Source organism: Corvus cornix, chromosome 7, assembly GCF_000738735.6.
Source record: "Corvus cornix cornix isolate S_Up_H32 chromosome 7, ASM73873v5, whole genome shotgun sequence".
Lineage (NCBI taxonomy): Eukaryota > Metazoa > Chordata > Aves > Passeriformes > Corvidae > Corvus > Corvus cornix.
In genome coordinates, this window is record NC_046337.1 from 7,032,625 (window position 1) to 7,057,256 (window position 24,632).

At 37.8% G+C, this 24,632-nt stretch overlaps 1 protein-coding gene across 10 annotated transcripts in view; it reads left to right on the forward strand.

The window, feature by feature from the left end:
- NCKAP5 (NCK associated protein 5) overlaps positions 1-24,632 on the forward strand; it is a 379,062-nt gene that overhangs the window by 200,439 nt on the left and 153,991 nt on the right. For all 10 annotated transcript variants that reach the window (XM_019290553.3, XM_019290551.3, XM_019290552.3 and 7 more), the window contains one exon: positions 5,209-5,342. In XM_019290553.3, coding sequence (XP_019146098.2) covers positions 5,209-5,342 — 134 coding nt within the window. The remainder of the gene's footprint in view (positions 1-5,208; positions 5,343-24,632) is intronic.

Sequence of the window (24,632 nt, forward strand, 5' to 3'; positions counted from 1 at the left end):
CAAGAAATATTTTAATCTTTTCTTCCCATCATTTAAATTCATTGCAAAGTATCTGTTTGAAATCGATATTAATTACACAGAAATTGTGACCCTCTTTAGCAAATGCTTTAAAGCAGTTGTTAAAATTTTAATGTGAAGGTTATTAGCCTGATTTTGAGCAACATTAAGCCTGTGCTAAATATTCTCATGTAGACTTTTTTGGACAAAATATTGGTCCCATGTTTGCATAATTAGCAGTACCATAGTAAACCTCTTCTTACGATGCACTGGGGAAGCAAAGGACAAATTCAAGGCTTAATCAGTAGCTCTTTCCCCTACTTATACTGTAACCTTAATGATGAGATTGCATGTGTGGCCCTTTTAAGACATTTTTGATATTTGAACTGATCAGTCTGGTTATATCTCACTGATCTGAAGAGTTGGTTTTCGTAAGACTCAAGGATAAGCTAAGCAGGAGGGAGCAGCTCCTAGTGGAAGTGTTGGGCTGTTCCTGATGGATAGCAGTGCCCTGTGCAGCCTGCATGGGGTGTGTGTGTGTACTCCACCCCTCTAATTCTTCCCTTACAGTCATCTTTAGTTTTAAATCTTGACACACAGCCACGTTTTTTCTTTAATGTATAGATAAAGTTATTTATTATGGTGGTATGGATTTTTATGTGAAAGATAAATTAAAAAATTAAAAAATGAAATGCTCTGGTGTGGTGGGCTAACCTCAGCCTTGGGTCAGCTTTGCTCTTGCTCCCCTTCTTCAGTGGGACCTGGGGGACAAAAAATGACAAACAAGTTCATACACCAAGATAACGACAGGGAGACAGTTTTGGAATGAGAAATCTGCTTGAGTTACTGAAATGCTTGAGCCTCATGAGGAGAAATCACCAAGTACTTCTCTGAGAAGTATTGTCATGATGTTGGGGCTGCTATTCTGATGAGACATTTGATGATTTTACCAGCAGTAACAAGTAAAGGAGTTAAAACTCCAAGTCCCTGACTTGGAAGGCTTTAGTGTCATCCATGTCTAGATTTAAAGTTTGCAATTAAGCAGCCCTGAAAGGAAAAAGAGGTAAGGCATCATCCTTTCCGTGCCAAACCTTGCTGTGCCACACATTCCCTCTGTGTGCTGGTGTCAGACTGTTCAGAAGCAAAGGACCTGTTGTGCATCCCTCAGCCCTACAGCACCATGTGCTGCTGTCTGCCTTCCAGGCTGCCACCTGCCCCATGCACGCTCATGCTTCCTCACTCCCCACACAAGACATTTGCAGTTTGGTAGAATGTGAAAGAACCGGGTGCTGACATTTGTGACACATCCCAGGGGAACTAAAGGAGCTCCTCTGGGGAGACACTTGTATGGCTGCACAGGGTCCTTAGACCAAGAGAACAGCTATTAACCAGTAACTCTGAGAATAAATGGTGTCTCTTGGTCTCTTCATGGAGTGCTGAGTAACAAATCATGTTTTTCTGTCAAACACATGCGTTACTTCCAATCTAGTTATAAATAGTTTTCATGCATTTTGTTTTGATCGTGAGCAGCTCACATTGGATTCCTTCCTTAGCTTTTAGAAGATGACTTAATGTGTGGTACATGTGCCTGCCTGGATGAGGAATGAAACATTTTGACACGAACATTTCTACAGCTACACAAAAATGAGCTCGCTGAAGTACAGGTGCTGGCTCAGGAGCATAATGAGCAGCCTGTGAAACTTTGTTCCATGCTAAAATATTCCAGTACTTGCATGAAAGTATCAGTAGAGTTTGCTAACACTGTCTTTCACTCTAGTTTGTTCACATGAATTTTTTGCCTGTTTGGAAAGTTATCAGGAATTTGACTGGGTGATGTGATGAAAGTCAGGCTCTCTGGGGAGGCTGAAAAGGGGAAGCAAGAATGAAGTAAAGGTTATGCTTCTAAGAAGAGAAGGGTTCAGCTGTGCTGCAGAATGCAAGGAGAGGAAGCAGGGAAAAATAGTTTGAGCAGAGCTCATGGAGAGAAGAATCTGCAATTAAAGAGGAATTGGCAAGTGGGAATACATAACCTCATTGGAAGATGGCAATGATTTTTCTGGTGTTAAAATGAACTGAAGCATTTCACATGATACTTTTTTTTATTTAACCTTTTCTTCACATAGCATGCTAATTCTCTTACTTTCTATTAAGCTTATATTCACTATAAAACCTTTAACCAGTTCTGTTTATTTCTTCTCACACGCCTTTTTTTTTTTTGCACAGGAATAAAGTGGGGTTAGCACAGAGGAGCTTATAAAGTGCATTATGTCAGCACAAAATTCCTGCAAAGTTCAGGGATATGTTTTCTTCTTCTAGGACACAAAAAAAAATCTAAAAAATCTCTGTTTAATCCTGGCCTTTCTGCACGTTAGGCTCACTTCTCTCTTCTGACACTTCATTATGGATTTTCTGGGTTTGAGTAAAAATCTAGTTCTCTTTTCTGGTGGATAAGGTCACTACAGCTGGGACCTACTTTCTGTGTGTAGTATACTTGAGTGTTTTGTGTCCTGCAGACTGAAAACTTCCCAAGTATGGGTGGTCTTTTACTCCTTTTTCTCCCCACTTCACAGTATTTAATGTTTGTGATCTGGCTGGCAGATCTGCTTTCTGCTTGAAAGAAATGTCAGAAGTGCTGCAAGGTTGCCAGTAAATTCTTGTGAGGAATCCTGGCAGTGAGGGCTGGTGGTGTTGTTGCTGTGCAGCTGTCCCATGGGCAAGTCTTTGCCCCATTCATACTGGAGAATTTGGTAGCTGGGAAGAGAACCCAGAATTTCAGGGCCATAGGTCAGTGCTTTTGTTTCTTGTCTTGTAGCCTTGTGACTGCTTTGTTGTTCATCCCTTACCCTGAAAGAAGCAGGAGTTTTGTACAGCAACAGTATGTGCTCATATAAACTGTGTTTTAATTCTTGCCTGTGAGGTGGCTGAATTGGAACTGGACATTTAGCTCTTTCCAGAAGTTCCTAATGTTTAGGGATCTCATTCCTGTAGTGTTATTGTTCTTTTAAGCAAATTTGTTGCTCGTTTAAGAGTACTTTTCTTAAGGTAATTTCTACATTCTTTCTTCATAAGAAAAAATCCCCATTGGATATGCTGATCTTTCTGTGTAGGATTATAACACAGACTTCCCCACATGAATAGAAGGAGTAAATGGCAGCAACAGCATTCTCTGACCTATCAGCAAGAGGTAAATAAAACCTAGAAATAGCTTGCACAGCTTTTTGACCTGTAGGGAGAAGTTTGGGTTTGTGAATCTCCGCTGTCTATGCAGTTCTCTACGAGAAGGTGTGGGTTTGTGATGAGCAGGAGCATGGCCGTGCCTGTAGGTACAGCACGGTCCCTCTGCAGGACAGCCAGTGGAGGTGTGAGCAACCTGCAAAACATCCTGGCAGTGAGATGGAGAACAGGATACACATTTGCTTTCCAGAGTGTCACCTTTTGTCTCTCCTTCCCGTGGAGATCTGGCTTTGTACATAATGTAGGAAGATTTATTTGAGGACCAGAGCATGGTCAGCATAGCAGACATGCAGAAGTAGTTGCTGTATCAGAATAGGATCATTGTGGCTGTTGTGATGCTGAATAAGCCTTGAAGGCATGGCTGAATCTCTGGCTTACAGTCCATTGTCGTAGTTAAGCTTTTCTGTCAGGTAGCTCAGGCACAGCCTTGAGTCAGCTCGGCCACTCAGGTGTTCATAGTAGCGCCTGAGTTTCCTCCAAGGTGGCTTCTCAGTTCTTGCAGGGACAGCTGCACGTTTGGTTTTAAGCCCAGTTTCTGTAGGCACCACTATCTTCTGAAAGCTTTTCTTAAGTCCTCCTATTTTTTCACAAGCATATAGATATTTCATTTAAACCTTTGCAGCCTCCCTTTGTGGCAACTGTTTATTTATCACTGTCTTTAAGATCCATTTTCCACTTGGCAATGTTCATATTTTTGGTCCCCTGGTTACTGCTGTTGTAAATTATTATCCAGTAAGATTTATAGCTGGGAGATTTGTACAAATAGCCTGTCTCCCCCATTTAATGGCTTATCTCTAAGATACCTTTGTTATTTACTAATGAAACTGTACGGATAATTTTTATATACATTTTTGCAAGTATGTCATGAAAATTTAGGTCAGACATGGAACTACATCAGGCTGTCTGACAGGCTGCAAATCTCCCTGCATCACAGGCACAAAGCCTGTGAACCCACTGGAGCTTCACAATGACTTGACCTGTTCCTATGCATGGGAACCCCATCACTGACAGAGTATAGTGTAGTACCACGTAAAATCCTTGGGGGTCTTATTGATTTGTTATCTCATTTAAATTCACAAGGATAAAATTTAATTTCATTTCCATTTAACAGGGTCACATGGAAAAGGCTGTAAATACATTTTTTTTTAATTGCAATAACATTTTTAATAACTTTTAGGTTAATTTTTCTGCTGCTCTTAAATTATATTTAGCCACTATTGAAATAGGATTTTAAAATCTTTAGGTACCCTTTATATTATGTTCTTTCTTTTTTTAAAAAAAAGGGTTAGGCCATGACATATGTAGATTTATCCAGGTAGTGCTGTATGTTTCGGGTTGAGGTTTTTGGTCCTGTGTTTTAAGAATTAGCAACCATTTGCTTTTGAGAACTATTAGTAAAATTAATGACACTTTTATTGCTCTCATATTGGTTTGATTTGTACTCAGTTTTTAAAAACGTATTCATTATCATAATATTTCACTAAATAAATTCAAATAGACTCTGTTCTATTGATAGGAATCCTCTTCTCAGCCAAAGCAAGAAAATCAGTGGCTGCAGAATCAGGTTCTTTTCCTCCTCATGAGGTTGAATCATTAAGAGATGGGTGACAAGTTGTCCTCTTGACTTGTTCCATGCTTCCCATGTCTGCATTCAAGCAAGATGGGTCACAAATCTCAAACGTAATTTTTACATTTGTTTTGAATGGAGGTGAAGAAAAAGCCCTTTGAAGGAGAAGGTGGGTGTTTGTTTTTCAATATGCTGACATCCATGAGTGAACTGAGGAAGGGTTGCTCAGTGTGATGGGATATCCTGAAAAAATTCTTCTCTGTGCAACATTGCTGCACGAAAATGATAAGACTGGATTAGTAGGTTAATTATTTTGATTTTTTGATGATTCTTCCCAAATTAAATCTTTTTTTTTCCTAAAAACATGGTTTATGTGTAAAATTAATGAATACATTTCTATGGTATTTCAGCGTGAGAAGCTGATACATGAGTTGGAGGAAGAAAGGCATTTGAGACTCGAGAGTGAAAAAAGATTACGGGAGGTGACCCTGGAGTCAGAGCGGAGCAGAGCTCAGATGCGGGGGCTGCAGGAACAGTTTTCCAGGTATGTTGCACGAGTAAACTGCATTCAGAATATGGGAAGAACATACTTTGGTGCAGAAACATTGTTCAGACCTGTTGATAACTAAAATGGATCTAATCTAAGGCAAAAACTGCCCTCCCTCTGAAATTCTATAGACATCATATGCTCTTGGCTAAATGATTGTTGGAATACTTAAAAGGCTTATGCCATCATTTTATGGGATGGTGAAAATTTTCATTTCTAGGGATTTTGCGTTTTTTAGAATTCCCAATAATTTTCTAAGTGTAGGTCTTCACTTCTCAAGAAGTGCTTGCCACAGATAAGTCATTATGTGGCTGTTTGTGTCTTGTAAACAAGAATGGGTGGGATCAGTCTGAATAAAGAGAGGGAAAAAAGTGAAGCCTTTTGGCAGCTTTGGGCAAGCTCATCCTGCTTGGACCTGCTTCAAATCTCTTCCTGCATTGTCTGGGCCAGAGCTTTGGGCTAGAACAGAGCTCCATTTACAAGAGAACCAGCTTAGAACGGGGATTAACACAAACCATTCATATGATAATAGTAAGGATCTGAGTTATTTATTGTTTTCGTGATGCATGATGAGATCTTGTACATCAAACAGATTTTTTTCATTGTTTTTGTCACATGAACAGAAACAAAACAATCCAAAAAATCAAAAGAGACAATGGAATTTCGTGTTGTATATTTTCCATCAAGACTGAATATTAACCCATTCCCTTAGACCACTGAATTGTTGAAAAGCTAAAGTTCAGCTTAATAAGGCGAAAAAACCCTGGAGGGTTATCTTTTTCATTGGTTATGTTTCTTGGGGTTTTTAGGGTTTTTTGCTTTGGGCATTTTTTGTGGTTTTCTTTTTTCCTCAGTGTTTGCCATGCTGCTCCTCTGATTTGAATCTGGGTTTCTAAGCAACACTGCAAAAACCATTGATAGCAATAATAAAATTTGTTCTCTGTTATTTTGTGTTTGGAAGATTTGCATTAATTCTCTGCAGAATTAAAAAAAACTATTTAAAAAACCATAAAGTATTCAGTTAATTCTGAAATTCTCCATTAAAAATGTTAAGGATATTTCTTTTTTAGTTTTCTTTTATTCCTCTTTGTTGATCCTTGGTTTCATTTTTACATATTCTGATGAGACTCCTGGAGTAATACACACAAGATAAATCCACCCCATGAGTATTCCTGGTTAGAATATTTTTCTCTATTGTATATTAACCTTTGCTTAAGGAAGAATTTCCTGAGGTCCTGATTTTAGAACAGCATTATTGTTGCAATAGCTAGAAACCTTGGAAATTAACTTTGAAGGTGATGGAGCCATGGTTAAGAAAAGACGGGGTGAGGGAGAGCCAATCTCCAGAGGGGTACTCCCAGCACCTTCATAAAACTTTAACTGTTGCGTATTCAGATCTTTTCAGGAGAGCTCTTCATTATTCCTGTGGAACTGCAGTAGTCTGATTCATTTCTACCATGTTTCTGAAAAGAATAACTATTTTATTAGTTAGGATCCCTGAAGTCCACTATCTTCAAATTAATCCATTCTTTTTCTTCCACTGCTATTTGCAGTCGAGCGTGCTCGGGTCTATTGAGAAGCAGAGGGACGCAAGTTCTTTGAATTAAAGTTGTTTGTCTCTTTATGTCTGTCCCTTTGATTTAGATAAAGGTGAAGGCCATCTAAATCAGCATTATGTTCTTTTTAAGGCCGACTGCACATTGGCTAAACTGTTTGAAGGCAAACTTAAATATCACTTTTCAATAATGGCCCCTTGGTTCGCCCTGTTATTCCAGTGAGGAAAACTCCTGTTGGCCTCATCAGGCTGTGGTTTTATTTTAGTGTAGGCCAGATGCTAGGAAGAGAATGTGTCACTTAACTATTTTGTTTTATTTTAAAACATTATGTTTGTTATGATGAATATTAAAGGATTTTTTGTGATGTTGAGTAGAATATCCAGATATTTGGTTACACAAACAGATTTCCTTCCTAAATGAGTGTATTTTTTCTTACCCTGCTTGAGCAAATAATGAAACTGGAAGCTGGATAATCTTGTGCTGCTTAGAAATTCTGTATTGTTTGAAGGATTTGCAACTTCTTTTCTCAAATTGAGCACAATTAAACAGGACGAGACAAATGGTGATGGAAGGAAATGTTAATATCAAGTGAAGAAGATGACTAGAGAATAATACTATGGGCTCAAACATTCTGTCTTTCAGATGTAGATAAACTAATGTAAGAAGATATACTATAGCATAAATCTTTTCAATATATGTAATTCCTGAACTGAGAGGATTTACCTAGACATTTCTACATATATTTCTTTGCATTTCAAGCTATTTTCTTTGCATGATTGAAAGAATGAAATGTAATAGTGAGTGGTAATCTGTAAGTTGACCTATGTAATCAGGAGAGTGTTGCTGCCTATTCCTAAATGAAATTGTGGGAAAACTTTAATCTGTCATATAAGCATATGATTTGAGATGGAGAACTTCAGAAGGCGAGGGGTTTTCTTATTGATTGACGTTTCTGTTGTTACCAAGTAAGCAATATTTCAGCTTAGTAGTCTGAAATAAATCAAAGTTCTCTTTCTTAACACCTGTATAAATCTGCCAGAGCCTTAAAGTGACACAGTAGTTGGTTTGATAAATATGTGATACCTGCTGAAAGAGCTCTTAAAACCAAGTTTCTTTTCCAGAATTGTGTGTCCAAGAAGTTTTAAATTTGATTTTTAATTTTATTGGAGGTGAAATATGTTTGAGGTGTGGAGAAACCCTGCAGGAAAAATATTTAATACTAAAGTTGGGTTTTTACACTGTAGTTGGATGCAGTTATCTTTGCATTGCCTTAGTATAATCTCACCTTGAGTTGCAATACTTGATGTTTTCTTTCTTAAACCCACTGAGATCTGTGGCTTTGCTGCAGCTGTTGAATTCCATAAGGCTTTTTGGCATGACATGTATAGCTGCATGTTGCTCAATTGCACAGAGACCTACCCTATAAGAAAAAATCAGCCCAGTTTCTTCCAAGACAGTGCCCTGCAGTCTGACTTTCCCATTTTTGTTGTTGTACACTGTGTCTCTTTACCTCCTTGTTCTTGGTTTCAGCTGTGCTTTTCCTGCTTTCAGCATTTTCCTACAAGAGTAGGAACAGAAATGCAACACCTCTGCCCACAGCAGTAGGTGTGATTTATAGTATCATTCTAAAAAGCACCCTAATAGACACAAATAAACTGATAGTGTTTCCCTGCTGTACATCAGTAAGCAATAGAACTTGTTGGCTGTTGAATGAAACAGTTCAGGTGACTCTAAAGTGGGATTAAATGTTAAAGCAGTAAAAGAGGTAGCTTTACTTTAGTTACTTTGATCTCTGTTTTGGTCTGAATGAAACAAATTCAATAAACACTATTATAAAGTATATCTGGAAACAGTAATTGAAGAGCCCATTAGCAAATCTTAAAATCCCTTTTGGGTAGATTTCAGAGACTCTTTCAGTTGAGGTTGTGTTGTTTATCGGTACCAATGTCTGTGACTGGAAAATTGGCTCAGGCTTTTAAGAATAGATGTTATTGGAAAAATAGGAAATGGTCCTTGTTTGATCTGCCGGAGTCCTGTGAGTGGGATGAGTGCAGTTCTCATTAGACTGCATATTCCTCTCACATTAATACTGACCGTAGGGTTAAGCCTGTTGCTTCTGACAAGGGAAAAAATGACTGCTACAACTCTTGGCATAAAAGGACTGTGTGTCTGTTGGTTTAGGCACAACCTTTGTGGTTTTTTCCTATGATTGTTAATTCCCCTTGCTCCATTCTGTCTTGCCAACAGGTGACTGGGAATGATAACTGTTTTCCTCGCAGCTGTGATAAGGAGACTTTTATGCTTTGCATCAGCGTGTTGATGTTGAGTCATCAATTTTAATTTGTAAAGTCTGCTTGATCTAGAGGTCACACCTGCTTTCTCTGCCTTTCTCAGAAGGCCTGCGTGGCCTTTCTGCCATGACTGGTAATCCACCTCCAACAAAGACCACGTCTGGGAAGTACACACCAGCTCAGTAGGCCCTGTGGTTGGTCACTTTGTCTAAGGTCAACTAATAATAACATTTTAATCTAATTTCTAAGAGATTAATCTAAGAGATTAAAATGCTCTCCTGGCAGCTACTGATGGCATTCCTTTGATTCTGTCATAGGAGGGATGAGTAAAATACTGTGTGGGAGTTCACTCCTTTTCTCAGAGGGAGACTACAGAGGAAGTTGTCTGCAATTCTCGTTTGTGTAGTTCTGCAGTAGCCTCCTGTCATTCTCCCTGCATGGCCTGTGTGAAGGATTGTTGTGGGAACCAGGTTGGCTCAGAGATAAATGGGGGAAGTTGCTGGACTCTCCAAGCCTCAGGACATGGTGTGAATGCTGCTTTTCTGGAGCTCTGACCTACTGCTTAGGATATTGATCTTACCTTTTGATTAGAATTGACAGAGTTAAAGAATGAAGTTTCTTTTTGATTAACACTGTTGGGGTGAGTATATTAGTATTTTTATTTATGGGCATCTACAACACTTGGATACATATTTCATCTATAATAGTTACTCAGAACTGTCAAGAACTATTGTAAGTAAGATCTAGGAGCTTTTGTTTGAATAGTTTTCATCTGACAGAAATTAAAGGAATGGCTTTACTAAACTCGTGAAACTAAGCCCAAAGAGGAGATTGCCCCAAGTTTATATGGAGTTTGACCCCACTCAGTTTCTGGGCTACTTTGTAGTAAATATGCTGGTTTCCTGTTGTTTGACCAACAAGAAGTAAAACAGAAATTTTATCATTTTTGATACGAGGCCCAATTTTTTCCACTCTTAATTCTGTGTATGAATATGGTTATTTTGAAAATACATACACATGAGAAATACCTTCAGTGAGTGTGGTGTCTCAGTTTTCTTCAAAAACAAAATTCTCATTCTCACATTAGAAACCATCAGGTTGAAATAATATTTTCATACTGAAGTTGAGAAAGAGCAAAAGCAATGAGCTCAGAGCGACTGCAGAGAGTGACTGAGGAACCAGGGTAAGCTTGACACACAGAAGTCATGCCAGGACCAGAAATTACAGCAAGCTGGATTGCATGATGTATATGGACTTGTGTAGCACTTTCAGAGAGCAAAGGATTGCATTGCTCCAGGCATTATTCAAGATGCACAGGAAGGGACCTCCAGTTCTCCATCTTCTGTGGACTCTGAAGGCACTGAGGCTACATTAAGAGCCAGCCCTATTTCAGTACCCTGATGCACTGGTAAATCGTGTGGTGGTGTTTCATGACAGCCCTTAGTTGCTGAAAGCTTCTTGTATGGGGACCAGAGAAAAAGGTAATTTTATCTTCCACAGGCAAACACGTGGTGATCTGTGTGCTCAGAAAATTCTGTGTCTGGTTTGTATTTGTCTATGTGCTCACAGTATGCATCATACTCAGATTTCTGGAAGTTTGCATCTATTGCCTTTTACTGATTTCTCAGACATTAAATGATATTCTGCTTCCTGTTTCATTGGGTAGAAGTCTTCAAAGTCTAGTTTATTCATGTGAAAATCAGATCCATCTTTCTGAACCTGAACATGTCTCTACTTCCGATTGTTTGCATACCTTTGACTTTTAAAAAATTATCAATGTTTCATAATATCTGTATAGCAAAAGAATATTAAAAAGGAAATGGAGGAAATACCCAGGCAGTGTGGTGATAAAGGTCTTAAATCCTTTCAGTGGAATAATACTACGGAGAGTCACCTTTGAAACAGTATTGTCATTTACCATTTTGAACCCAGTTATTCAAAGAGATCTGTGTAAATAGAAATTATGTCCCAGTAAATTGATTAGAGACATTCAACTGGGTAAGAACAGGTGAGAAAAAGGCCAGCAAAGAACAGGTGTTACCTTAGGATCTATCATGGATGACTCTGGTAAAATAAAAGGCTGTTTTTAAAAGCATCAGTCTGGTGTGGACTACAGGATTGTCCAGCAGAGTTGTTTTCTACACCAGTCCAGTGACTCCATCTCTCTTTGACTTCTTGTCCTATCCAGTAGTATTGTACAATGGCACTTTTTATCAATGACCCCTTCCTGATATGGAAATTACAGGAATGTTTTGAAACCTCCAATGCATGTGCCTGTCACAACTGGTGGTCTTTCCCATGCTTCTCTCAGTCACACACGAGCTGTCCACACTTTGGGACTGATTTCTTCAAAGTGAACGTTTACCCTGGAGAGTCACAAAGACACACACATTTAAAATCAGTATAAATGAGACTGATCCTCTGATTTCATGATTAGCATTAATTGCTACCCAAACAACATGGATTTATCCCATTTTAGTGTACTGATCCTCTCAGACTTGTGGTTTCTTTTGTCACATGATTGAAAACCCATGCTCAATATGCAGTTTGCAGATTATCGACTGTTCCTCTTTACTAATGGATCAGAGAGAAACATGAGTTTATGATCACAATTCTTGTGGTTGTTTTCCTGTTAGGTGCTTGAGGTGGCTTGTATTAGTAATTTTTTTGTACTATAAAACTCGTGCTGTAAACTGTAAATGTATCATTAATGGGCAGTGGTGTGCATTCAGATTGATGGTCGTAGGTGCAGAGCAAATTAAACCATGAGGGAATGCTATGATTAAAAAGATGACATAAAATCAAATGAGCTTCATAGTTATACTTCTCTTCTATGAACATGATTGGAACCTTCAAAGGTTCAGTTGACTGAGTCTAAGTTTTACCTTTACAGTTTTACATCCAACTAGACCAGGGAGCCTACACTCCCATTTTAATTGCAAGCAGGGAAAATCTGATCTTGAAAAGTGCTCATCCTTTTTAACATGCTGGTGTGACTTCTGTACATCTGACCTAGTGAGTGGCATCCCTGTCCATGGCAGTGGAGTTGGAAGTAGATGATTTCTAAGGTCCTTTCCAACCCAAACCATTCTGGCCCAAACCATTCTATGATTCAACTCTCATTAAGGACAGAAGGAAAAGAGTGTTTCAAGCACTTTTGGGGAGTTTAGTGCCTTAAGTAGTAGGGAGGTACAGATTAGTGGAAAAGAGGAGATCATGAAATCCTGGCTGTTGTTTCTCTGGGTAGAATAATAGAGGAATACTTTGTTTTGTCTAGATTTAAAGCAAGGCTTTCTGGTTTTCATGTGTATATGAGGCAGGGAGGAGAAAACGCCTTTCCCAAAAGTACTCTAAAGGAAGTGGTACAAGCAACAGTACAGGAAAACAGGCACAAAGATGTCCCTGTCTTGATATCACTTGTTTTACCCAAAGGTGGGCCCTATAGATTGGCACTTCTGCTCTCCTCAGTGAGAAACTTTTGTGGAATCATATCTTTACTCTCAGTTTGCATAGCTGGCTTTCTAATGCTGGTGTGTGGGTAAAGAGCTAGTCTTTGAACATGACCAATACATAATTTGCAAATATAATCAGTTTTTCATCCTGCTCTCCATAACCTTTTAAGTATCTCCACTAACTAATGAAAATAGAATTATTCATCTGCCTGACTTGAGGTGGTAATGCATTTTTTCAACCTAGTAGCAATTCGTAGCCTGCACAGATTGGATTGTTTCACAGGAGAATTATTATGGTAATTTTAATTTTATCTTAGAACTTGTAATTATTCCACAGTATTGTTCTAAAGTAACAGCCTGTGCAGCAGTTCATTTGTTTTTCAGTGTTCAAAATTGGACAGGGCAACTTAAAAATTTAGTTTTAATCTTACTCTTTTACCAAAACATTTTGGGTGTGTGTTTCTTTCTATGCACACATTTCAAATATGATTATTAAAGGTTGCAGTGAATATAGTTAAAGTGAAAAGCTATTACACTAGATGCACACTTTTTTGGAGCTTGGCTTCTAAGGGTATATGATAACTATTAAGATATCAGGGTGGAATTTGTTCTCCTTGTATCAGTTCATAGACCTACTTCTTCTAATTATTCATGCCTTACTCTAATACTACATTTTCACAGTTGCTCTGCAGGTCTGTCCTCAGGGATTTATCTCCTGAAGGCAAAAGGAGTTTGTTTCAGCTGCATGGATGTTGCTGGTTCATTTTCTTGACATATGCCATGTAGAAGAAAAAATGGGATTTAAAAAAGAAAAGGTGCTTGGTTTTAGTCCATCAGCATCAGCAAAGACAGCTGTGAGGTCTTTCTTCGGATTCTCCCCAGGTTTGGATCTAGACTTGGCAGCGGGAATGTCCCATGGAAAGTAACAAGTATTTCCCTTCTTAAGAATGAAACACTGAGGGACAAGTGGAACAGTTTCAAGTCGTCTGACATGATTCAAACTATTCAAATAAATAAGGAAATTGGTGAACCAGATTCTCACCAGCTCCTGAACAGGGCCAGGGAACTGCACTAAAATGTAACAATAAGAGACAGGTATGTCTGTCTGGCTTATGGCAGGAAGGGACCTCAGTAATTACCATGGGCTTTGCCTGTAAAGGGTTAATTGCTACTTTCTTGATAGTTTTTGAGGCATCATTAATCATCCTGAACTTACATGACTAACATTACTGTAACTCCTAACTCCACAGGGATTCTGTCACAGTTTAGTAACAGTTACTGTCTTCTATTTCAGGTAGCTTTCATTGTAGAGCATTGCCAAAAATCCTAAGGTGATTATCTTTGGTCATAATGCGTGCTTCAGTTTGCAGATACTGTAAGCAAATGTAGAAGGATTTGAATGATTGTTTCAGTTTAATGTGGTTTTAATTCTGTGTGTAGTGCCCACCCCAAGATCTCAAATTTTACGACTGGGCACTACTACCCTTCAGTCAAACTGTGTATTAAATAGCATTAATTAAATATGTATTTCAGAAAGCATCCATCTTCTAAGCATGCAGTGTAATAACTACAGGTAGGTTATCCTGTAAACATTGTCCAAAGGATGTCAGTAGAATACTGTATTGCATGAAAAAATGAGCTCCTCTTGTGACAACCAGATAATTAAGGATGTGCTGCAAAATGATGCAAAAAAATTACAAATCCAGTTCAGAACAAGTCACATCATAGAGATCACTTTTAGTCTTTTAGGATGTTGTTTCACACTCTTAGTTTACATTTTACCTTGGAGAAAATTTTTCTTTTGCATCATTCTGTTTCATGATAACTGAATCTCAGTTCAGTTGCTTTCTAGGAAGATAAGGGATTTTACTCTTGGTTTTCACCACCACTCCAGATAGGAAGGAAGAAGTGGCATGCCAAGGAAGAGCTGCATTTGTCATGAGTAAAGTGGTTAGGAGGAGATGTGAGATCATGAGGCTTAACACTGCAAGGAACAGGGATTTCTGTAGTCTTGTTTTGGCACAGGAGGTTGTGCTGCATTTTAGAACTTGACATACCTTTTTTCTGCTAGTGTTTTTGTTCTTCTATATTTGTAGGATTTAATTGTGCATTTTTCCATGCCAGCAGAGAAAGATGTACATCATTCCAGAACTGGAAATCCAAGCCAATTTTGTGTTTTGAGCTGACTTTTCAGTCTCTAGGAATACAGATTAGATTATTAAATTGTAGTAGCCTTATCAGTGTTAGCAAGCAGCAGTGTGTTAATTGAATGAACATGGCATGGGTTGAGACTCTGCCTCACCTGATGAGAAGGAAACATTTTTCTCTCTTCAGCTGTAGGTTTGATCCTTCATCCTAAAGCCCTTTAGTAGGCACTGAATTGATTGTGGTTTTATTGCTGTGTTCTGTTTGTCTTCATCTGGCAGATTCCCTCCAGTTTGTGTCTACAAACCGTGAGAAAGCTGATCCTTTATAGGTTATGTGTGGATGATAAGCAAGTAACAATAAGCCTTTGTGTATATTGCTTTTTACTGGAGAAGTCAGTAAGAAACCAGAAAATTCTGACCAACACTACTACTTTATGAAAGGCAGGTAAGGCAGAGCAAGGTAATCAGTAGATTAAAAAGCCAGGGACTTGACTGAATTAATTACAAGTATATCTCAGATTATGAATGCTGTTAAAAACAAAGTATTTCTTCATCTTCTCATGTACTGCAAGTGTCTGCTGCTGCTACGCTTTTATTCTCAAACTGAGCAGAGAAAACCACAAAACAATCCAGCTGTCAATGTCTTCCTTAAAAGGCATATGTGTCTCAAATTCTGTTCTTACATCATAGTCTTAGCCCTTCGCTGAGAAAAGAGCCCCTTTTGCCTAAGCCAATACAGTGAACAGTGGGAGGGTCTCTTATATTGGTGTGAATTTACTGTAGGATGTTAAAAAAATACTGAGTTTCAAACAGGCCATTTGGATTTGTTCCTGAAATATTTGTTGACAGTTTTAGTGTATACAGGGGAGAATCACAGGTCACTGGTTTTACTAGTTTTGTACTTTCTTGAGTGTCCTTGTGAAAATATTTTAAATATTCTAGGTTTCATTCAGCTGAAATTTATAGCTTTGCAAAATTATGAATGATATTTTCCTGTTCTGGACTTGCCTGCATTTCACTGTGAGCCCTGTGCTTCATATTTTGTGACATATTTAGTGTTTGTTGAAGTGCTGTATGGGTGTTCTCAACCAGTGTGTAAAAGTACAATTATACTGGCAACTGCAATGTGAAACACAGGCATCAGGATCCACCCTAGTGCTGGCAGGATGAGAAATGTCAACTGAGGTTGTTGTAAGAGGTTTCCTAATCCTGCTGAAATAAAGAGTGAGATTCTTTCTGAATCACTGCCATCTGGAGTATATGAAAATTTGAAATAACCTTTTATCATTAGTTTGGCATATGCTATGGAGCAGTATTGGCATTGATGAAGTCCTAATGAAATTAAATACTGCGCTATGAGAAAAACTCACTGCTTCATTATTTCGTCTAGGTTCTTCAAAATGCTCCTTTCCAATTTATGAAGGTTATTGAGTAGTTAAAAATGTTTTAAATCTAAAAGTTACAGTCTCTGTTTACAATAATCTGGCATTTTAATATGGGTATTAATCTAGGTATAAATACAACCAATATGCCTGCGGTAGAGAATAATTTGTAATTCATACTATAACCAGGTAATTTAGTTCACTTTCTCTATTTTATTGACTTGTTCTACTTATTTGGTAGGTATTTTTTGCCCATAAATTTTTGTGTCTAAAGTTAGGCCAAGAAGCTTCATGCCCCACCTTGTCAGGAGCAATCCTGGCACATACTCCTGCCATGATTTCACCATGCCCACTGAGGAATATTTATTGCGTCCAACTGTTGCTGTTGCACACCTATTCTGTACTGAGCTGCTCTTTTTGTAATACACACAAGTACTGCTCCCTTTATGCATGTTTGCTCTTTTATCAGGTTCCTTTTACAAATACATACTGACTACCACCCAGCAGAATTTCTGAATGGCCAGTTTTATAATCCTTGCAGTCAGGACAGACTGGTATTTGCTGAGTTTCTGCTGTTCGGCAAAGCTCGTATGATTAGTCATGTTTCTAGTTAAATATTCTGATGTGGTGTGGGAATCTTGGAAGATTCATCTTGAATCTTCAGTCTGTGCCTTGGTTCTCATTTTGAAGGGTTAATCATGATGTTGTTCAGAGAACTAGATGATGGTCCTCTTCACTGTTCAGATTAAACAGTATAAAGTCTGAGAGTTAGTGTTGGATTTAGAAGCTGGAGGATTAGGATTGTTTAACTAATTCCTTTGAGGATGTGATTTCATTCTGATGCTTAATTTGAAGTGGGACAGTGGGTTTCTTTATCCCATAAATATAGTAGATAAGAACATATTTTATTTTAAGCATCTTGTTTAGTCTCTGTATATTCTTATGTAATTCTAACAGAAATTTATGTCTGCAGTATTGAAGTTAATTTAACATTTAAAGAGGGCCAGCCAATTCTTGTGCTAGTTCTGTTTATTTCTGCTACATAGACAAACCTGAAACATTGCTAGCTATTCTGTAAATGGTATTGCTCTCAATTTCATAAATGCATTGGGATTAAATAGAAAAAAAACCAAAGAAGAGTATCGTCTTTTATTTCTTAATGTTTTGTATTCAAACTTTTTAGTTAAACCTCTAAATGCATCTGCTGTTGTGTGTACATATCAGTAACAGTAATGCAAGTAATACACAAGGGTACATTTTAGGCATTCTGAGAACTTGATTTACTTGCTTTGTTAGGATTTTCCAAGACAAGTGCTGGTTTTACAGCTAACTAATAGCCTGTGAAGCTGCAGAGATAAATTAAAAAGAAACACCCCTTCTCCCACCAGAATATTTCGGGGTCAGTCCACACTGGGATGGTAGCTGATGTGAAAGTATTCAGTGAGTAACACAGCACCAGAAGTAGTGTCTGCATCAGTGTATCCTCCAAGCCTGCCTGCTCCCCCAAGGAATATTCCCTGGACTGCTGTGCAGGGAGCTCCTCAGTGAAGCGCTGTTGGTCAGGGCCAACACCAGCTCCTCATTGGTTATTTGAGCTGCAGCACGGCTTTTGAAGAAGAGGATGCAAATCCTGCAGAAATAACAGTCAATAAAGTATGTTAGGAAGACAAGCAGTTCTTTTAAGGAGAAATAATCACACTTCCTGAAATTTCAAACCTACATTTGAAAAACACGTTAATTTAATAAATGGTAGTGATAGCTTCACTGCCTTCCTGGTCCGTGGAAATAGAGATTTGTAAAGATTGGTTGTGTCCCATGTTATAGAAGCTGATACAAGTGTAATAAACAATATGATTTAATAATTCAGAGTATACCTAGCTTGAAATTTTCTGGTTTTGACCTGAAGAAACATTTGTGTAAACATGTTTCAACTTTTGTTTTCCTGCATCTAAACCAGTTGGTTTTAAAAGAAGATTATGAAAATGATTCAAAATCTCTTGGGATTTGTTTCCTCTGTTGTTTTCAAAATGAAAATAGTGACGTTTCACAGCTAAGCAAACAGAGAAATTCTGAACAATTCACTAACTAATATTGCTGTCAAATTATACATAGCATTAAGAATAGGATGGGAAGTATTTAAACACTGAAAGAAAACCTTGGTAACTGAAAATCTGGTCCATCTACTAGGTGAAGAAAAGATACGTGTAAGAATGAAAAGACACAAATGAACTCTAAACAGATGTCAAGTCATTCACAGACAGATTGCATTTAATGGAAGCCATAAAAATGTTTCAAGTGGCTACTGACCCCATTATTTCTAACCCCATCAGTGGCAGGTCATCAGACCTGATGTCTTTCAAAGTAGTTGTACATGTATGTGTATAAAAAATCTGCCTTGTGGGCCTCCAGAATAACCCAGCATGTGCTTTGGTGTTGTGTTCTTAACGATGAGTGAGTAACAAAAGAGCACAGTCCACCTGAATCTGGTGTGATTAATCAAAATTGTGCAGTTATGTTATGAAATGGGATCTAGGGGCAGAGACAGTGATTATAGCACAGAAGGTGTGTGCCTTTGCTCTGACCCAGCCAACTAACTCCCATTAAAAACACCCACAGTAGCCAGTGCTGAGGGAACTGAGCAGAAAAAGGGACAACTCCTTGTGTGTCTTGTCTCCCTTTCCGGAATCAAGAATGGTAAATTCAGGTAACTTGTGCTTAGTGAGGAAGGAAATACTGGAATGCTCTTTGTTAAGAATTTTAAATGATATTTTTAAAAGCACATTTGAAAACAAAGAAAGGCTAAACATTTATTACAAAATTTTAGGGTTTATGATGGTTCCTTAGGATTTGAGATGTTCAGAGCAGGGACACAAGTGCTTCCCCAGGAGTTTTACAACAAAACTAAATTCCCCAGTAGGATGTGGGTAGAAATAGGTCCTCTCCTATAAGAAAATAACCTCATAAATAGGCCACTTGATAAATATCTGTGTGTTTATTTTTGAGGGGGTGTGGCAGAGCAGAAGGCATTATTTTGCAACCCTTTTTTATGAGTAGAGTGAAAGGTTGAGAGCTACAAGTCTTGATTTCCTTAAAGCGTTCTCTGTGGGCGTCCCTTGCAGGGAGGTGATGCAGGAGGTGTCCCTGGGGCCTCTCCAGTAGCTGCTCTGGGTAGTTGAGAGGCAAATAACCCAGTTTCTGAGATGGGGATTTCAGTCCCCATCAGTGTATCTTGTGGAGGCAGCAGAAGAAAATACTAGTAAAGGAAAAGCAAATGGATGACATACATATATGAGAATTCTCATCTGTAGAATTCAAAGTGTTCTGCAAAGTAAATCTTTGTTTTTTCAGTAAAGTAATGTCACACCTGACACAAAAGATCCCAATCTTGACTCTGATGAACTTCATAAGGTGGATAAGAGGATTGAGTTATTCATCAGGCATTGAATGTTTTCCTGAAAAACAAAGTAGCAGTTGGTCAAGCCTGTTAAGCAGCATTGAATTAATATTTAAAAATACTAAAAAAGATTAAAATTGAACATGAAAAGTGGGTTAAATAGGAGAGAACAGTGTTGCTGGATGTCAGGAAAATGTTCTTCTATCTGAATTTCCAAGCTCCGTGGTCTAACCACCAGTGTGCTACTGATTATACAAGACCTTTTACAAATATATTTTCTAAAATCCCTAAATTTAAAAATACCTGACGCACATTTCCAAAGGTTCCTGTCCAGTGTAGAGATGTTTACAGTCAGCACCAGTCTTCTCACTAATCGAGAAGATGAAAGCTCTGCTTACCTGGTCTAAGTCTGCAGGCTCCCAAATCAGATTAAGAACATTTGGGACAAAAAAAAAGAAAAAAAAAAAAAAATCAACCCACTGTATAATTTTGGGTTTCAAAATTCAGTGTGGCATAGATGATGCTATTTCAATAAGAAACTTTCAGGTCCAGTACAGAATATTACTCACTGCAAGCACGTTCTGATTGAGTTCTGCTAAAGCTGATTTAAAAGGTTTATTGTATTAAATACTACTACAGAGATACCTCGCTTTCTGATAAACAGAGGAATGGCAGATCATATCTTTATAATTTCTGAACACAGTAGATTGTTATAAATGTCATTAATTTGCTCTGATATATTTTTGCAAAGAGAAAAAAAGGATATGAAAAAGAAGTTGGAGAACAAGAATATTAATGAAAGGTGGGGGGAGGAATAATGCTTCTTGTCGCATGCTTGGCTTTCCTGTTTGGGGTTTAAGAAAGTCTGGCTATTAGGATGTGGATTAGTGGAAAATTCATTCTTCTTCCTGATGTAGGTCAGGCACTGGCTAACATGTGGTGAAGAGAAAGCCTGTTTTCCCCAGCACAAGTGGGAACAGGAGCTCTGCGGACTTTGGAACAGAGTGCCAGACAGAATGAGTGGGTCTGATGTCCTGTGTGCTAATGAAAGAGATTTGAAATGTATGAGTAATGAAGGCTTCATGCAGAAGAGTGTCTGCTCACTGTGGGGCCATGTTAATGCTTTTTCAAAAAGCAGCTCAGCTCCCGAGTAGCCCCTTGTGAGAAGTCATTTGTCCAAGTCAGAAAAGGAACTGGCGATGTCCCGGAAAGTGCACGAGAGGGGTGTCCCTGGCAGAGCCTACTCACTGGAGCCTGACTTTAATTTCATGCTAAGAGAGGCTGTTTGCAGGTATTGCATCTTTCTGGAGAAACTTTTCTTATTGATTGTGTTAAGTCTGAGAGAATTTAAGATGAATGATACAGTAAAATTCATGAAGCTGATTATATACTGATAGAGTTCACTTGTGTGAACTAGATAGAGTACGTGTGTGCAATCAATTTTAAGAGGTCTTTAGACCCTTTTTGGAGAACTTGGAATGTTGGTTGGAAGAACTGTTCCTTCTTTTAGTGTTTTATGTGAAATCTCATCATTCTTCATGCCATGGAAAGCATATAACTCTGATATGTAGCAAAGTGTGATTTATGCAAGCCACAAATTTAATTTACCCATGATTTAGATACTTTTATTATAATAGTTTCATAGATGTATCATGGGCTATTTCCATTGCAACAAAAGTGTTCTGACAGCTTTCTTAATTTCATTTGGAAGTTGTGATAATGCTATTGTTGACTTAAAAACTAATATCCAAATTTTAGTCATCTTCGGTCTTTTTCTTCCTCTTAATTTTTGTTCAAATTTTTTAATTCCCATTATTTAAAAACCTATCATGGCAATGATTTCTGAGAACTGACTGCACATAGACCAGCTCCATCTCATGTGCATTTCAGACTGCATCTTTAGAAGGTTTGCCTTCTTTAGAGACAAATTTGCAGTTGTCATTAAGCATCTATCCTATTTATAACTGCAATATGTTTTCACTGTTACAGTTATATTTACATTTTTTAGGTTTTTTGCTGATCAATTATGTATGGCTCTTTTAAGGACTAGCATTTAGAACAAAGATGAAAGAGAGAGAGTAGCTGTAAACAGTTGAAAGAAAACCTTACTTATAAAGCCAGTATTAGGCATCTTTTGTCTTCTTTCTTTTTTAATTTCTAGCTTCCATTGTCTAAATTGCTCAGTTTAGTCATCACAGGAGTAGAATAGAATTGCAGAATTATTTTTGTGCAGTTAAGTCCCTGAATTTTTAAACTTTGCCATCAAGAAAGACCCTTGGTGTCTAGGATGAGACAGTGCACAGGATCGTAAAATGTATGGAAAGATTGCTAGAAAATGAGAAGTTCTTACACAGTGCAGTGCTGTCTTTGTAAGAAACAGAAAATCTGTTGCTTTGTAACTTTTGTATTTTTTCAAGGAGCTTAAATTGTAGCTGCAATATGCTGGAGGTCTTAAATTGCAATATTAATTGAAACTATAATCAGGATCAGATAGGAAGCCATCATTCTAATTTTCCTTATTTGGCTTCTCTAGCGTCTTTTGGATGGATGCCTCATGAAAAAGACAAGAGTAGCTGAATTTCAAAAAAAAGAGTAAGAGTTTAAAGTGGTGGATTGCGTGTTGTCAATTTGTTAATCAAACTTGCTGTGCACTGATGTTGTAAAAGCAGTGGCTTAAACATCTTCGAAGACTCCTTGTGAGCATCTTTTTTTGTAGACCATTGTGTCCATGGAGTAAAAGTGTTCTCAGTTGCAGGTGATATACCTTGCTATGTCTGTTGGAGCTTCAGTGTGCTTCCATGGCATGTAATTCCTAATAAGTGGCTGCAAAATGTGTGTGTGCTGCAATGGAGTTAGTTATATCCCTTGAGGTTAACTGAGTGCCTTTGTCGTGTGTAACAGTAGCTTTTCCTGCTGTCAGCTCTTCTTTCAGATCTCTCACAAAATTACACTGGCTGATATCATTTTAAGGAAGTTCACAGTGGAAATTTTGGTAATGGGAGTATTGATTATATGTTCAAAGCATGACACTTGGAATTGTATCCTTAATTCATTTCTAAGGAAAGATTATATCTACCCCCTGCGGGTGTTTTAGTAACTAATCTGGATGAATCAAATTCTTCCTGCTGGGTGTAATTAATTTTTAGGCCAATCTAATGTTTTGTAGACTGCTTGTTTTGTATAGAGCAGCTTGACTGCAATGAGCTGTGAACTACATCAGCCAGCTGAAGACATCTATCTATTATCTATCTATCTATCTATCTATCTGTCTGTCTGTCTATCTATTATCTATCTGTAGATGTATGTATTTTCCTGATGATAACACCACGAATCTGTTTTCCAAACATTTTTGTGAACACTGTCCTTTTATCCTCCTTTCAGTCTACTGCCAGTACTCTGAGAGAAAAAATTGACACAGAGTCTTGGGGTATTCCCTTTCTTTGTCTTGCTAGGTTAAGCACCTTTCTGAGATGATTCTATTGATAAAAATTTAAAAAAAAAGAAACAAAAAACAAACCAAACTTTGGTCATATAAAATATCTAGGGATATTGAAAATAGTTTGCATCTTTTATTTACATGTTATCCTGTGTAAAAATAGTTGAGGTGAGATGGTGAGAAGTTTGTTTAGACTACAGGCTCTTTACAGCTGGATTTTCTTTCTTTTTATTAGGCAGGTATTGATGTACAAATACATAATAAGATGTTTAATTCCAGGAATTCTTCCCCATCGATCCCTTCAAGTTCAACTCATGCAGTTAATTTAATACTAAAGGCAGTTTTGGTCACAGAGCAACTCGAACAGTCGTGCTTACATGGGTATGTTCCACCCACTTAGTGTAATGCAGCAGTAAAATGGGAAAATTTATCTGTAGGTATTTCTGTGTGTCTTAGCACTACATAAAATCCTAACAGAGAAATTCTGTGCTAAGTGTGCAGCCTTCTTCATAACTGGTGAACAGTATTGCTGGAGATTGTTTCAGCAACAACAGTGGCTTTTTTTGGAAGGTGAAGTTAATGGTTTCTGACAGGAATCACTATGTAGGCTTGTTTTCTTCAGTTTGAGCTCTCATGTGTTAAGCTTTCACATGTCAGACTTAAAAAAAATTTATCTGTGTTTACAACTCAAGGACATAGAAATAGGACAATTTTGATAGCACCATTCTAAGGCTATTTTATGAATTTTCTGGGTTTTGGTGTTTTAAGTTTGCATTTCAGATTTTTGCAGTCTGTCTTCTCAATCATTGTTTAAGTCTGTATAAAAAGTACTCATTTTTAAACCTAATTCAATGATGAAATTTCATGTGCTTAAAATATCATGAATATCTTTTGTTCTTGCAGGGAAGTTACCATGTATAAAATCTGGCGTTTAAATATTGCATACTGCAGCGCCATGCTCAGGAGATACTTCATTGACCATAAGCTTCTGTCAAAACACAACTGATGGTTTTCAGCTCCAAAAATGAGGAGACTATATAGGGGAAATCCAAATTTATCCAATTAGTCATACAAAATCTTTCCCAGTTACTCAGGAAATCTGCTTCTATGACTCTAAAAGGCACAGCAAATAGAGATGTCTTTAGAGAACTATTTTAATTAAAGGGTAAAAACCCACAAACCGAAGGCAAATGTCAAATATCACATTTTTTTTCCATGCCTGGGTATATGACACCTGTAACTTGTAATTGCTGAAATATGCATGAGGAAAAAGAGAAAAAAATGACAATACCTTTTTTGCATATAATTCCCAACTTCCACTTACAAGTGAGAAAAGTAAAAATATTTTATGTAACTGCTATAAAGTTTGTCATCAAATTTCCTACCAGTATAGTGAAAAGCAAGAAGTCTTTGTTGCAGTTCTGCAGTTAAATATTCTAGCTGTGACTCCAAACTGTGAAGTTTAGGATTAGTGCAGTATAGATGGGCGGAGTCCTAACATACTCCAATTTTGTGGAGGATTATCAACTTGTCCAAAGACAGATGCCTGCATCTGTTACTGAAACCATGTGAGATTAAAAATGGAATTTTCTTCATTTATAGCTTCCAAGAAGAAACACACAGGGAAGG